General features: G+C 49.1%; 4 protein-coding genes across 4 annotated transcripts; 3 read left to right on the top strand and 1 right to left on the bottom strand.

Moving 5' to 3' along the window:
• Nucleotides 1–2,314: 2,314 nt before the first annotated feature.
• EPUS_04350 (uncharacterized protein) lies at nucleotides 2,315–3,448 on the top strand (the record flags this gene model as incomplete). Its single annotated transcript, XM_007788262.1, has 1 exon — nucleotides 2,315–3,448. One exon carries the CDS (start codon nucleotides 2,315–2,317, stop codon nucleotides 3,446–3,448), a length of 1,134 nt encoding a protein of 377 aa, XP_007786452.1.
• A 339-nt stretch (nucleotides 3,449–3,787) lies between these two features.
• EPUS_04349 (uncharacterized protein) lies at nucleotides 3,788–6,413 on the top strand (the record flags this gene model as incomplete). Its single annotated transcript, XM_007788261.1, has 2 exons — nucleotides 3,788–4,141; nucleotides 4,188–6,413. 2 exons carry the CDS (start codon nucleotides 3,788–3,790, stop codon nucleotides 6,411–6,413), a joined length of 2,580 nt encoding a protein of 859 aa, XP_007786451.1.
• Nucleotides 6,414–6,666: 253 nt separating this feature from the next.
• Nucleotides 6,667–12,690, bottom strand: EPUS_04348 (uncharacterized protein; the record flags this gene model as incomplete). The annotated part of the gene is made up of 1 exon (XM_007788260.1): nucleotides 6,667–12,690. The coding sequence occupies one exon, from the start codon at nucleotides 12,688–12,690 to the stop codon at nucleotides 6,667–6,669; it is 6,024 nt and encodes a 2,007-aa protein (XP_007786450.1).
• Nucleotides 12,691–13,081: 391 nt separating this feature from the next.
• On the top strand, nucleotides 13,082–15,318 carry EPUS_04347 (uncharacterized protein; the record flags this gene model as incomplete). The annotated part of the gene is made up of 3 exons (XM_007788259.1): nucleotides 13,082–13,104; nucleotides 13,199–15,101; nucleotides 15,151–15,318. The coding sequence occupies 3 exons, from the start codon at nucleotides 13,082–13,084 to the stop codon at nucleotides 15,316–15,318; spliced, it is 2,094 nt and encodes a 697-aa protein (XP_007786449.1).
• Between the last annotated feature and the right edge of the window lie 263 nt (nucleotides 15,319–15,581).

Below are 15,581 nucleotides of genomic sequence, written 5' to 3'. Positions count from 1 at the left end.
AGATATACACGTATTTCAGCCGGCGTAGTAGGTACCCAATGGCAGTCTTTGCTGAGAGGATGAGGAACGTTTTGACGATGGATTTTGGCGTACGAATTGGTTTCTTTGGAGATGATTTCTATCATAATTGGGCTAAAGAAGAGCTCAAAAAAGCCTAATTCCGATAGATTAGAGTATTGAGGAGCTCCTGTTCGATTTGGAACGTAATTAGCCTCAAATTGAGGCAGTTCTGTTGGTATCAATATAGGCAGTTCATCTGTACATTCTGGCGCAGGAGCAATCACTGCCAAGGCCTGATCGACATCATTTCGATCGATTGCAGCAGGGTCAATTCTTCGTCGTTTTGGCTGTTTGATAGCTTGTTCGAATCGCGGAGGTGATTCTGATCTATATCTCAAAGGGATTTGAATAATTCGCTGTGGTCGTAGCATAATTCGTGGTTGAAAATAAAATAACAAAGTCAGCTGCGGAGAGCTGTGCAGATCAAATGCAGCTCAAAAAAGCTTAATTTGGGCATTTTACGCTAATTGACAATTCGGGTACGGAGGGGATACAGAGTACTGGGCAACAACCAACTAAGCTCTTACTACACTAAAAGCGCTTGATTTTACCAACACACTGTCTGGCCGATTGATAACATAGTGGACGAGATTTTGCCAAGTCTCTTGATTGCTCAGATCCTTCTTCTAGGTTGATTTTGAAAATGTGTCACAAATGTGATCTGTTTCCTCGGGGTATGTGGAGCTGCCTGTGACACACTGCGTCAATCTTATTTATCGACTGCTGCCGTGCCTGGGTGGAAATTACCAAGCAGTCTCGACCATCGAAGACTTGGTGACCAGCGACCTTGGACTTCGTCATCTGTCTATCCGCAGCGGCTCCCCACCATGACTCTGAGAAGCTCCTGATCACATTGGTCTCCCTCTGGAGACCCTCGGCTAACTAGAAATATCCTTCCGAAACAAGATAGCCACTTCAATGCACCACGCCTTGTTCTGCATTCTCCTCCTTTTTCCCCAGCTCCGCGCTGCTGCTGCAGCCTCCTCGCTAGAAGGCAGCGTGCGTATCCTCTGAGCTAGTTCCTGGATGGCCGAATCGCAGTCGCCTAAAGGAGGGATTGTTGCTAGCGGGTTAAGGAGCGCAGCGCTTCGGCGGGAAAGGTATCGTCAGCGTGTTGCCAAATCCTGGCAATCTGAAGTCGAACGTGAAGAGACACGTGCCCAAAATTGCCATGGTCCTCCTCAGTCTAATACTATATGAGACGGTGTACGGAGCATACACCTAACTGTACGCTGGCCTTTCCACAGAAATTACGCCGAACGACAACGGCGCTTATTTCGTCCCATGGGGAAAGATACAAAGAGATACGCAGAGAAAGGATATGGTGCAGGCAATGAGACCGGGATGGATGGAGGATCGGATCTGGCGAAAGGTATCTGAGAATTTGGTGAGGATCACGCAAAGGTGTACGAGTGAGCCGTTGACGTCGGGACTTTTGGGCCTACGATAGTTCTTGATAGAGATTGTGAGTGCCAGTTTCTTCCCATCTAGTTCATGGCTGATGCCAGGAGTACGACACGGTGCAACAGGTACCCCACTTTCTCCTTCGTACTGTTCTCGTCCAGACTGATATCATGCCGAGAAAGCTTGTAGAAGAGATTGAGATAGTAGTTGGCGGGCTTGGGCGGTGAGGTGGGCTCCAAGTGCATTAAGCGACCTCTAGTACAAACATTCATTCATTGCGGGTGCGATTCTAGTAACTACCGGTCAGGATTGCTGTTGTTTTCGAGAATACCTGCTGTAAAGATTTTTTTCGAACAGACCTATCCCCTAACAACAAGCAATTGGCGATGCTGCTCACGTAGTAACCACACACAAACAAGGGATATCACGCGAGGGCGTTGCCCCTAATCAGAGAAGTACTAGATGTTCAAATAAGATTGTAGGATGGTATGGTAGTATAATATGTGGATGATCTGGGACGCGGCGCCCGTGTTGTCGAGGGTTTCGGAAACCTGGCCACAAAATTCCGTGGAAAAGCTTTGCTGATATTGACTTGGCGGACGCCCACCAACAAACTCTTCTTGATGCACCCTGTAGACGACTTTGGCAATGATTGTATCTAAGTATGTCCTTCAGACGTTGCCGATGCAGAGACGCCGGCAAGGCCGACAATGAATTGTGGCATTCAGAGAGGTTTAATAAGAAAACAGCTCGCGGCCACGCACCGGCTTCTTTTCAGCTTCCCGACCACATTCGTACAACGTCTACGAGATCGAGAATACAGAGATTTCAGATGACATAACATGGAGAGATGGTCACTCGTCGCTACTTCTTTCTACTAGGGCCACTGGTCATATTCCTTGTCATTCTCTCTCTCTACCATCCGCCGAATCCCCTGTCAGCTCCCAGCCTTGTACAACCGATTCCCACTGTGAATGAATCTTCCTCTAGACCGGACGAAACAGTCTTCAAGCCAGGTCATGCGAAACCAGCGGGTGCCAATTACAGCCGCATCTTGGTTTTGGGGAAGCTGAAGAGTGAAGACACCTCTTGGATAGAGCACGAGTTGCCTGATCTACAGACAGCGATCTATGTGGTCGATGATGACTTCGCCACGTTAAGAGTCCCTAAGAATAAAGGTCACGAAGCAATGGTGTACTTGACCTACATCATTGATCACTATGACACCCTCCCCGACACGTCCCTGTTCTTTCACTCTCACAAGAGCACTTGGCATAACAACATCCTCCTCAACCTCGATACTGCCTTTACCATCGAAAGCCTCAGTGATGCTCGAGTCGCACGGGAAGGATACTTCAATGCCCGCTGTCACCATGACCCTGGTTGCCCTGACTGGCTACATCTCGACAGGCCGGAGGAGGAATGGGATCTAGTGAAGAAGACTGAAGAAAGATATTTCACGAGCGATCTTTGGCAAGAATTGCATCCTGGAGCTCCATTTCCAGCGTCGATATCACAACCGTGTTGCGCGCAATTCGCGGTGTCGAAGGAGCGCATCCGCACCATACCGCTATCTCAGTACGTTCGGTATCGAGAATGGCTCTTAAACACGGATCTAGAGGACGAAATATCAGGTAGAATCATGGAGTATACGTGGCAGTATATTTTCGCGGGAGTGTCGGAGTTCTGTCCCGCAATGCATGTCTGCTATTGTGATGGGTATGGAGCTTGTTTTGGTGGCGCACAGCAACTGCAGGATTGGATGGACATATTAAAGAGAAGGGAAGTGTCTGATACGGAAATTAGTGTGTTATTGGATGCTGGTGACCAGGATTCGGAATCATTAAAGTTTTTGCGAAAACAGAGTGATGAGTTGAACAAAGAGCTCAGCGCTCGAAAAGAGGAGGCATTTAGACGAGGTGACGACCCCAGAAATCGCGCTGCAGAAGCTGGTAGGGAGTGGAAGGAGGGGGACGGATTTTAGGATAGAATTCAAGGTAGAATAAGTATTCCTTGCGACAAAGGTCGGCGTCATAAAATTTCAAGAGTGCTCATGCCAGCATGTAGTACTTCAGGATCAAACAAGATAGTTGAGTGAGTTGGTCGAAATAGGTAGAAATTCTGAGGACTGTCTGCAAGTATGTACTTGACACGGTCAGCCACGAATTTCTCGTCGGGCATTCTTCGGCTGTTGCTCCGCACCAAGATCTGACGTGCAATGTTTACAGTTCTTGCAACTATGTACTGCATGACCTGCTTGCGACCTCATCGAGCACCATAACCAAAGATTTCGGATCCGAGTATGGATGCATCATCCTCAAAAATGCTAGCACAAACGTCACTCTTCCAGGTCTACCTGAGACTGCGACCGGCCCTTCAAAATCAGACAAACAAATTGAATGAACCGGAACCGTGGCTAATTGTTGAACCACCTTCGCCTACAACATCGTCGGAAGGAAATACAAGCAATGCAGCACCAACACACATCACTTTACAGCCTCCGAGTGACTCTCGCAAAAGAGCGGTTGAGAAATTTGGTTTTACACAGGTATTTGAGGAGGAGGCAACACAATTGGACATCTTCGAATCTACAGGAACAGTACAACTTGTGAAGAACATCTTGAATGGTGGAAGAGATGGACTCGTGGCTACTTTGGGCGTTACAGGCAGTGGAAAGGTAAACATGAAATCCAGTTCGAGCTCACGCAGCTTACGTGGGGTAGAGCCACACAATCCTTGGATCTCGTTCGCAACGCGGCCTCACGCAAATGACACTCGATGTGCTATTTCGTTCAATCGGCACTCGAGTTCGTGTTGCGGATCAATCAACCGACTCAAGTTTTCTCTCCTCAATACAATCCTCCGATCCTTCAGAAGCTCAAGTCTTATCAGCAACCTCATTCCTCGAAAGTATATATGGCGACGTAGATAGGGGAAGAGGTTCGAGAGCACAAACTCCGATGGCCACAGGAACCTTTTCAAGGTCACAAACTCCCATGGTAGGCCCAAGCTCTCATCTTCCTGGCTCGTTCCCTTCTTTTCAGCCCAATGACGATTGTGGCCCTCAATCTTTGTATCCAAAACTTGCTTCTGTCGCTCGAGACCCGAATCTGTCGTTCACGTCAGATCAGTTTACGGAAAATGGAAGCTCAAGAACACCCGCTTTTAAAACCACCATACGTCTTCTTCCCACAGTCAGTGAGGCTCCCAGAGCTTCTGTTATTGCTCCCTCAAAACTGCCGTTCTGGAACCGCTCCCCACAGCTGAAGAAAACGTTGACTAAGACACAGACTCGTAAGGAATCGATGCTAGCTCCAAGACGCCCTCTGCCTGCGCGACCGAGTGCCCTTCCTATCCAACCTGATGTCTCGACTTTCACAACCGAAGTGGACCAATCTGCAGACTACGTCGTTCTGATCTCCATGTACGAAGTGTACAACGACCGAATTTTTGACCTCTTATCCTCTTCAATGCAGAACAATGTTGGAACAACAGCGACACGGCAGGGTACCGCTCTACAGAAAGACCTGCGGAGGCGGCCCCTTCTCTTTAAGTCAACCGAGATGAGTCCGGATCGCAAACTTGTCGCTGGCCTACGGAAGGTTGTTTGCGGAACATATGAAGAGGCAATGATGATACTGGAGACTGGTCTTGCTGAGAGGAGGGTTGCAGGTACGGGAAGTAACACAGCTAGCTCACGGAGTCATGGTTTCTTCTGCATTGAGGTCAAGCGCAACAACCGCTTTCGCCAGTACGAAAATGATATATGGACCGGAGGGATACTGTCCATCGTCGACCTTGCAGGTTCAGAACGTGCACGAAATGCGAAGACGACCGGTTCAACCCTTGCTGAGGCTGGCAAGATCAACGAGAGTTTGATGTACCTCGGACAATGTTTGCAGGTGCAGAGTGAACAACATGACGGCAGCAAGCCCATCGTTCCGTTCAGGCAATGTAAATTGACTGAGCTTCTTTTCTCCAACTCCTTCTCTGCAGGATCATGCGCCGGTCGAGCACCGCAAAAGGCTATCATGATTGTAACCGCCGATCCGCAAGGAGACTTCAACGCCACCAGCCAAATCTTGCGATATTCTGCATTAGCCAGGGAAGTGACCGTGCCCCGAATTCCATCCGTCACCAGCACAATTCTGAACAGGCCAGATCACACAATTAAGCACAATAGTAGACAAACGCCGCATGGCGAGCAACTTTTCACCGCTGAGGAGCTTGAGCAAGCTGCTAATGAGATTGCAAGGTTGAGTGAAGATTGTGACCAATTGGCTGTACGTTTGACGGAAGAGGAGAATAAGCGATCCGAGGCTGAGCTGAAATTGCAAGCGGCACTACAGGCTGCCGAAGAAAGGGCTTTGTTGATCGAGCAAGAAGTCCGAGAAGAATGCTGGATGAAGATGGAAGCAGATATGGATGCCGAACGAGAAAGATGGAGGATGGCGAAGGAAGAAGAACGGGTCAGAGCAGAGGGGTATCTGGACGGAAAGATCGAAATTCTAGAAAAGGGAGTCACGATAGAGGTACATGAAGACAGCCAACAGCAACTTGGAGAGGAGATCCAACGAGAAAATGAAGCACTTAGGAGAAAGGTCAAGGCCTTAGAGAGGCAGCTCAACTTGCGGAGCCCGACGAAGACAAGAACAGCAAAGACCAAACCCATCACAACTCCACTCAAGGAAAACACCAATCCAGCATCGAATCCATTCTTGTCCGCTTTGCGGAAGAGCGGTAGCGAATCCTCTCAAGGTGCTCCGATGTTTGAAGACGGGCTCTCCACTTCAATGAATAAATTGGATCTGCGAGCTAGGCCGTCAGCACAGGATGACTCACCAAGAAAAGCATCCGTGCCGAAGATTCCAGGTACTACTAAGAAAGTGAGGAAGTTGACGACGCGGAAGTGGGACTTTGGCAACAGCGAGGACGAGTCAGGATTCTGATACACTTCCCATTAGTGAGCGATTTCGAGGCAGTAGGCGTTGTTCTAGACATTCGGGGAACGGGTGCAGACAGACTTGGCCCACAGCCTCAAACCGAACAGCGGTATCCATCGTAGGGCGTCAATGGTATCGAACAAGCCAATGCATCAAGACAAGAGGCCCACTTGTTGTTCGAGTAGTTATGTAGAGGTGATTTACAAATGGTGTCTAGAGATATCGTGCCATTGAAATCTCACATTTCGTGCTCCCGCCGCTACTCTTTCATTGTATCTTCGCCCACAGCATTGATTACATTCATATTACTTTCTTTACCACACTCAACATTTTCATCAACATTCATATCCTCCGGTCGCTCGTTCCGAGCAGATTCGCTGTCACTAATGACCACACTCGAATCGTCGTTCTCTGACACCTTTGAGGGGAGGCCAGGGTATAGGATTGACATCCTTAATGCTGTGTTAAACCTCTCAACTCTATCCTCCTCAACCACCTCCTCATCGAGCACATTGTCGCCTTCCTCAAGCTCACTCAATTCGCTCTCATCATCGGCACTGTCATGGACGCTGCCAGGTCTCGAGCTCTCGGCACTTTTGGTACCGTTCACAGCATCTTCGCGGAGATTCAAGATGCGAGATCCTTCTATGGGACCCAGGCCAAGTCCGACATTGATTGCTTGAGTGTCCGTTGTAGAAGAAGATCGGACATGCTGGCTCGACGATTGTGGAATCTCAACCGCAATGGGAGGGCGAGGAAATGCGGTGTGCTTGAGTAGTGTGGGAGTCTTGATTGGAGGTGGTCGTATAATAAGACCCTCGGCTTTTCGTTGGACCTCTCGACGAGTCACAGTCTTAGGACGAGCAGGCTTTGCTGGCGGTGCTGGCATTCCAGAAGGACCAACGGTCGGCAACGCTGGGGCTGTTGGTCTGGTGCCAGGTCCGGGAAGAACCATGTTGCCATCTGTTTGCGCAGTCAAGATACTACCAAGTTTCATTCGTTCCCGGTTGCCGTCATCCTGAACTGACTCATGTTGGATAGTCTGGCTGTCCATTGGCTCTACTTTCTCCTCCTGCGGCAGGGTCGCAACATAGCTCTGGTAAAGGGAAGTATAGCAGTCGACAATCAAGTCATCAATCAAAGACCCTTTCATGAGAGAATTGTTGAGCTTCTTCACTTCAATCGTGTCTCTAAGAATGTCGAGGACCAGATTTGAGGTCTCCGGCTCATGAGCATGACTTTCCAGCTTCCTGGCGTTGATTTGAAATTCATCGTGGTCCATCGCTCGAAAGACTGCCTCTTCATGTCCAACTGGAACCTTGGCCAGGCGACGTAATAGGCCGATATAAGTGGTGACCACCTGTTCCCAAACTTGTTGATGGTTGAGATAATCTCCTGGCCTTCTTCGTATGCGTCTTACAAGCTGATCCAGACTTGCCCTATCATTTAGCTGGTTAAGGAGACTGACGAAGAAGAGAACATAACGACTTGTGTAGATGAAATGTCTTCCTGCCCGTTCATGTTCCGGCTTCCATACTTGCAATGTCATGGTCTTAGTGAAAATCTGTTGCGTGAATTCGTGCTTCGCTCCAAGGGCACCAGCAATAGTCTGCTGGTCATCGTATATGACATGGGCCGCACGAGCGATGATACGGTGATGCCAGTTCGATTTGTCCGCGTGACCGAGCTTCTTCAAGATCTCCAGTACATACGGTTCCCAGCTATCGTCTTCTTCAGCGAGGTGCACGTTTCTTGCCCAAGGGGTGACTTGAAGTGCTTCGCTACCTTGCAATGGAGTCAACATCTTTCGATGCACGAGCTTGTGCACAACTGAAACAAGCTTGAAGTGTGGTTCGAGTATAGGATCGGTGCGGCTGTCCTTTCGTCCCGGTAGATTCTCAATTGCATCCGAGAACGCATCAAGCACTTCTTCAACCAGAACTCTTCGCGGCGATTCGGGCTCGGTATTTGTCAACATTTTCCAGAGACATTTTCCGAGCATATAATGGTTAATCCAGCTCCGAGGTTTATCGGCAAGAGCTCGACGGAGAAGATGCGCCGAGAATCTCCATACAGCAAATATGCGCATAGAAGGTGTGGAAGGCCCTTCGTAAAGACCTGATTGCTCATTACTGCCCGTAAAATGTCGTTGTTGATATTTGGTGTCGAAGGCGTCCATGCTCAAGGGCTCTCGAGATGAAGCATACAACCTTGTCGCAAATCCTGTGTACATCTCAGATACCATATTTGCAGTTTCTTCACTGTCATCAGCACCACGAATAGACATTGCCATTGCCATCTCGTAGCAGTGTATCGCATTTCGCTGTAGGATCGCCAAATCCGATCGGAAGTTGTTGACCTTGTCGGCAGTCCAAAGAAGTTCCTCTTCAATTTTGGCATCATACACCTGAGCTAGCCGAAACCAAGTCTCCCATCTCTCAATATCGTGCTCCAAATCTTGCTTGAGGAAGGTAATAGCAACGTCCAAGTCATCTGTTGGGCCTGGATTGGTCCTCTTAATCGATTTGAATTTTGCAAGCGCTATGTGTCCAAGAAGGAAATACCACCCGTATGCAGCGATTTTAACGCTCTCAGCCTGGACGATACGTACGGGTAGACTGCCCTCACCTCTCGATGCTCGAAAGAGCTGCAATTGATTGACTGGAGACTTGAGATACGCATTGATGACTCGCCTATTGTAGGACAGCGTGGGAGAAGATTTCGGTGCTCCCAACGCTTGTTGAACCTTCTCGATGGTGCTTTTCAGCTCACTCTTGAGCAGATCCTTAATGTTCATTTTGCGTGCTTGCAACACGACATTCTCCAGAATGTGTGCCGCTGATTTCTTGTCAAGTGGCTCTGGTGGACAATCATGGTTCCAGTCTCCAATCCCAGGGGCGAACCTGAGCTGATGCAGGTCGAACAAAACTTGCGCCATGTCCGCGCTATAGTCGTCCTTCGTATTCAATGTCATCAATTCAGATTTTAGAAGCCTTAAGAAGATTTTGCTGGAATGTTTGCAATATCCTCGTAAGCCGAGAGCATGATGTAGCGACTGTAAAAATGCTGCCTGATCATCCGCAGGATTTTCAAAATGGTCCTTCTTTTGTGCAATCCCTTCCCTCAACAAAGTATATTGCAGCGTCCATATCCGGACATACATATCCCGCAATTTTTCTCTAAATTTGTCCAGGGATTTCGTACCTGAAATATTCTTTCCTTTGAGTTCAGATAGCTGACCAACTCGAACAGCATCCTCATACAGGACAATGCTATGCAATATGCGAGAAAGTCGAGCGATTGTTGAGAAGGAACTCTGCAGGTGTGGCTCGTCAACGACTTCGAAAGCTTCTGAATCGGCTAAGATTCTGTGAAGCAATTTGCCGATGATGTCGTCAAGCTCTTTGAACCACTTCAGCAAAGCGAGCTGTCGGGTATTGGTCGCCAAGCGGATGTGCCTTTGCGACAGGAGCTCCGAAACTATTACTTCGATACTTCTTAAATAGCACGATAATACTTTGGGGGGATAGTCGATGGCGACGTAGGCATCACGCAGGCGCCGCCAGAGAAACAATCTCAGCGACGCATCGCCAGACTCAAGAAACTCAATTAGTTGCTGCGTTTGAACCGAGATCGGCGACGGCTGCTCGGAGCCATCAACAGAAATAGGGCTAATAGCTGATGGCTGACTGCAAGGTTCTAGTATTGGCTCTAGACTTTCGATCACACCAATAGGGTCTTTCGAGTCATCGTTGAAAACGCTCATGAAGAAATCAAGGGTACTGATTCGTGAGATTTCCTGTTCCACAGCCGAGAAAGAGATTTCAGGCAGTGCTGCATTGTTGGGTAAGATTATAGTTGGATTGCCGGCTAGACTCATCAGCTTTTGAAGGTCCTGGAGACATAGCGTGATATGTTCTTGGGAGGTATTGTCCGCCATGTTAGCATGTGTGGTCGCAGTCCATATGAAACGAATGACATGCCATTGCTGGACAGGAACATCATCTGCACGGTCTGCATAGATGTTGATGAAAGATCCTGCAAGCTCGCTCCATCTCTGCAAACGATCGTGCTGAAGAACTCGAGTCGCGCTGTCCACTTGACTGCTTGGATTTGTGATCCTTGAGTAGATGTCAAGGTGTAACTCATATAATGTTTCGGCCGCGTCTGCAATGGCGACATCTCGAAGTGTATACTCTGCCGACGAGCCTTGGGCGATCGAGAGCATTCGGCTGACCAGCTCGTCCAGTCGCTGCTGCATGACTTGGTAGATGTACTCGTCTGCACGAACGATGAGTTGAACCACGGTTAATTTCAAATCTTCAGGCCAGAGAGTAGTCTTGTATGATGATTGCGTTAGACAATTCGAAGAGCAAGTGGCATCGTACGATAAAGATGGTTGTATGAGTGCTTCAAGCCAGTCAAAGGCCGTCTGCTGAATACTATACCACCCCTCGTTGCATCGAGCTATAAATTGAAACAAATCTTTACTCGATGCAAATGGTAAGATGCTATCTGACCTCGGTACGGCGGTCTTCGAGTGCTCAAGGAAGAGTGTAAGGCCAGCTTTTCCTCCACCAAAAGTACTCCCACCATACCCGTACGCCGCTGCGCTCGCTTTCTCCTCCGTCCACGAACTTAGGGCGGATCGAAGGTCTTTCATGGCAATCGCATCTGCGGAAAGATCGGTGTCTGATAAGTCCTCCACATTTGACGCATGAAGGATGTCATCTCGCAGATCTTCGAGTGATCCGAGTTCCTCAACTCCAAGTTTTGATAGCAAAGAAGCGCTGGTGGAGAACAACCACTGATCCGCCAAAGCCAGGTCACTGAGTTGATCCTGGTAGTACTTGGCAAGGGTGTTGGCGGTCTCTTCTTCTTGCAGCATGGCATCAGCATTGGACTCACGGTTGCGCAGTCTTTTGCTTTTCGACCGTCCATTATCTACTGGCTCATCATGGCCAGCAAACTCAGCAGATCTTTTCCGGGTTGGAAGACAAGTTTGTCCGCCTTCCTTATTTATTTCGTCCCCTTGGCATATTTCGTTGGCTCTTTTCGACGACGCTTCAGCCTTTGACGAGTCCATGACAATATCCAAAGCTGGATCTGGCAAGGAGTCTCTCTCTGATGGGGTGACCGTTTCAGTCTTGACAGAGAGAACGAAATCCGTTGAGGGTTGAGCGGCACCGTCTGTCATCTCTGAGTCCCTGCCACTAGCTTCTCTGGCCGGTCTGGATTCCACCTTAGAGGGCAGGGAGCCGATATCCACCTTGCTCCTTTCGCTCAATTCGGGCTCGGCAGGGACGTCGATCTGTACAGCAGCCCCAGGACCTGGATCTATGTTGGATTGCTGTTCGTCATTCAAAGCCTGCAGGATTGCCTGCCCGACTCCATGCCAGCTTCGAGTGGTAGCTTGCACAACCCATCGCTTCGGCTGATAAGCAAGGGCCCTACGCTTCGGATGACGATCTCGAGAAAGATGAGACTGAGAGGGCAGAAAGGGAAATGGTTCGATGGTCTTTCCCAGGAGCCTCAGAAGATCTTTTCTTGGTTTGTTGCTGGAAGATTGTATAAAAGAAAGATCATCTTCAAGACTGCCAACAATATCTTCCAGCTGTCCTGCTGCGAGCGCTTCATCAAGTCCAAGTATCTCCACCACCTCGTTGGCTCTGTCATCGTCTCCTGCTAAAACGCTCTCAAGACAGAATCGTATGGTCCTATCACTGCTGCAGATCTGGGCGACCCTCGCCGCTTTCCTCCACAGATCCAAATCAGTGTCATCCCTCTCTAGCGCTTGAGCAAACTGTTTTAGTGCCTTCGAACATATTAGAATAATGTCGTGAGAAGAGGACTTCTTCGATCCATCCTGGGAGTCGTAGTGGGGGTTGGCGAATGCATCCTGTTCAAGCAGAAATTGACCGTAATTCTTGAATGAAAGATAGATGATTTGTGGTAGAGAGCTAGGAGATGCTTCTGTACTTGCGCCTTGAACAAGATTCACCTGTGGCAGTGATTGATCAACGGTGAGTGTATCCCCTGGGCCATTGTCCAACTCGTCTCGTGTAAATTCAGAAATGGCTTCAGGGTAGCGGAAGATCTCCGAGTTGAAGAGCTCCGTGTATGCATTCGCGGCCTGATCTAGATATTCCGGGCCCAGAGAATGGAGTCTGAGAGCATTTTGATAGAGCTTGAGGGCTTCCTCGAGTTGAATCTCGCGAGTATCGTCAACTTCTTCTATGTTGTCAACCTCCGGCTCGATATTCAATGCAGGGAAACCAGACATTGCGCTGCTTGAAAATGTCTAGAGCGGCACAAAACTGCTGCGTCTTCTTCGGCTCATAGATTCCCATTTCCATGCTTCAGGTCGGCGTGTCGAGCTCGGTTATATACATACAATGTAGATCACACACGCGTTGTCGTGATCCTCCACAAGCCGCAGCTGTTTGCATGATGACTTGCGGAGAGACAAAATAATTCCCCTTCCAATGCACAAGCTACAACCACAGCTTCGACCTTTAGTAACTATCGCAAGCAATTGATTTACTATTCACTCAGATACGTTTAATCCCTCACAAGTCGTCTCACAGTGGACCACAATCACCAGCAGGTCAGATGAGTTGTACTAGCAGGTGAAAAAGGTCTCCCTCACTCGGCTATACCAGGCTTTGCGAGCGATGGTGACGCCCGCCGTCCCAGAGTAGGTGACCTTGCTCCATTTCCACTAAATACGACGCTGGCATGCGGTGAGAGGTTGCTTCACGAAAGAATTGCTGACACCTCTTGCTCCCCAGAATCATCGAAGATGAAGATCTCTTTTCTGCAATCGATGCACGAACCGAAGCTTTACAGGGCATTCGAGAGCTAGGACCTCCAGACATTGTATATCTCGTCAAACAATCGAGCAAAGGAAACGGGAAACAGACCGGTGTCTATCATCATGTCACAGGAGTTGACGCTTCTTCTTCCGCCAGTTTAGCAGCATATGTCAATACCTTGATCTACAACTCGGCCGACAGGACGCACAGGGTTGTATCAGGCCTTTATTGCTGCTACAATGCGTTCTCGAACCTGGACATGCGAGTGGAGGTCAAGATACCAGGAAGTGTGGAAAGCTACAGCGTGGATGAGAAAGGTGACAGAAGGGTAGCATCGGAGAGTCTGTGGCTGGAAACGTTCCTGTGCGGCATTCTCCGGGCTTATTCCTATGCGGACGATGGGAGCGGGGATACCATCAAGAAGATTGTTGGTGTAAGGAGATTCAACCCAATCACGAACACAGAAACCGAGCATAAATTTCTTGATGCTGCAGAGCAACTCTTCTTCAATGGTCGGCAGCTTGGTTCGGACCCAGAGATCCAGGTCCCGAATCTCGTGTGTAATCACCTTACCGCTGGGCTGCTCAAATACATCAAGACCACTGGGAGATATACTTCGGGCATCAACCTCTTCGAGAAGATTCGAACAAAGGATGTCGAAGTATCATCTCTACTCGCGCAAGTCCTGATAGCGGGCGATGAGGAAGTCCAGGCGGTGCGACTCATGCATGATGCTCTCCAGGAAGTGCCGATGGACTACGCTCTTCTTGATTGTCAAGCAGCGTTCTGCCAGGGCAAAGGTGAGGGCGAACTTGCCCTTGAATGTGCCAAGCGAGGTGTCACTGCTGCCCCGAGTGAATTTGGAACCTGGGCGCGGCTGGCTGAGGTATATGTCTCAGTCGAGCAATGGGATTTGGCACTTCTTACCCTGAACTCATGTCCCATGTTTACTTATCAAGACAAAGACTCGCCACGAATGCCTGAGCCTTCGCGGATATTGCTTCCACTGCTACCCGAGAGCTTGTTGGACGAAATTGATGAAGGTCAACCCAAACAAGGCGAGCCTTACGATGAGGTACATGCTTCGCTCCGGAAGCTGCAGGCGGCAACGTACCAAGGAACTTTCTTAAAGGCGTACAACATTTTGACGGAAATTGCAAAAGCAATTGGCTGGGATCAGCTTCTCCGGACCCGAAGCCAAGTCTTCGTGATGGAGGAAGAGTATCGTACGGAGCGACAGACTGCGATCGCTTCAAAGCCATCCTCGAGCCGAAATGCCAGTACAGTGGGGCTCTCGGGCACCCCAAATGGTGCCAATGTGGGAGCATCGAAGATTAACGGAGATGACAGCGAAGAGAATCGAGAAGAAGGGGATTCAGAAGCCTCCTCAGGGCCAGCCCAGACGAACGGGGAGGCGGAAACCAGAATGCGTGCTGCGGAAAAGTCAATGCATAAGCCAGAACCGACCATCGCGTCAGAATTGGTAACGTCAGGCAATGAAGACCCCAATCCATCACATCCAGGTTATTCTCAATTCCAAAATAAGCGACTGTGTGAAAGATGGCTGGACAGCTTGTTCATGGGACTCTATGAAGATCTGAGAATCTATACCATATGGCGAACCGAAATGGCGCAATACCGACAACAGCAGATTCAATACAAGAAATCTGCTACGGAGTGGGAGTTGCTTGGCGAGCTAGCGGAGAGACTGCATCATTTCAACGAGGCTATCGAAGCATATCACCAATGTCTTGCCATTAGGTTTTCACCACAAGCGATGAAGGGGATCCTGAAATTGTGCGAGCGAGAAGGTGATACAAGGGGAATGCTTGGGGCACTGATCCGTCTGATCTGCTGGCAGTACAGATGGTACTCTGAAGTAAGCTGGTACTGCTTCCATAGGTTGACACCAATTGACAGTCTTCTAGTTCTCGCCCGAGCTACTTTATACGGTTCGAAAGCTGATTGAAGAAGAGGGAGCAGTCAAGGTGAGAAGTATTGTCCAGGCAACGAACTTACCGCAACCAGTGCTGGACTTGACACATCAGTACTGTCAGCTCTGTGCAACGTTTCGAAGTAGTGGAAGTGAGGGTTGAACCGGGTTCCAGATTCCCTAAATCGACAGAAGAGGTCTGTATGGATCTTGGTCGGGCGTGCTGATTCCTCGTCGACAAGGGGCCTAGAAGCAGGGTAGGCAACTTGGGACCATTTTCACCTGAGGAAAGAAGAGAACGAAAGGAGGGTGCGCTCGAGCGACCCAATGCGGTGCCTCTGACGCTGGGGCGTTTGCAAACAATCAAATCTATTCCACAAGCAGTAGATCAAGCAAAATATTTTAAAACGGCTTCTAGATGTTTGA

This window comes from Endocarpon pusillum, assembly GCF_000464535.1.
Source record: "Endocarpon pusillum Z07020 unplaced genomic scaffold C713767, whole genome shotgun sequence".
Lineage (NCBI taxonomy): Eukaryota > Fungi > Ascomycota > Eurotiomycetes > Verrucariales > Verrucariaceae > Endocarpon > Endocarpon pusillum.
This window is presented reverse-complemented; position numbering and strand designations above follow the sequence as displayed.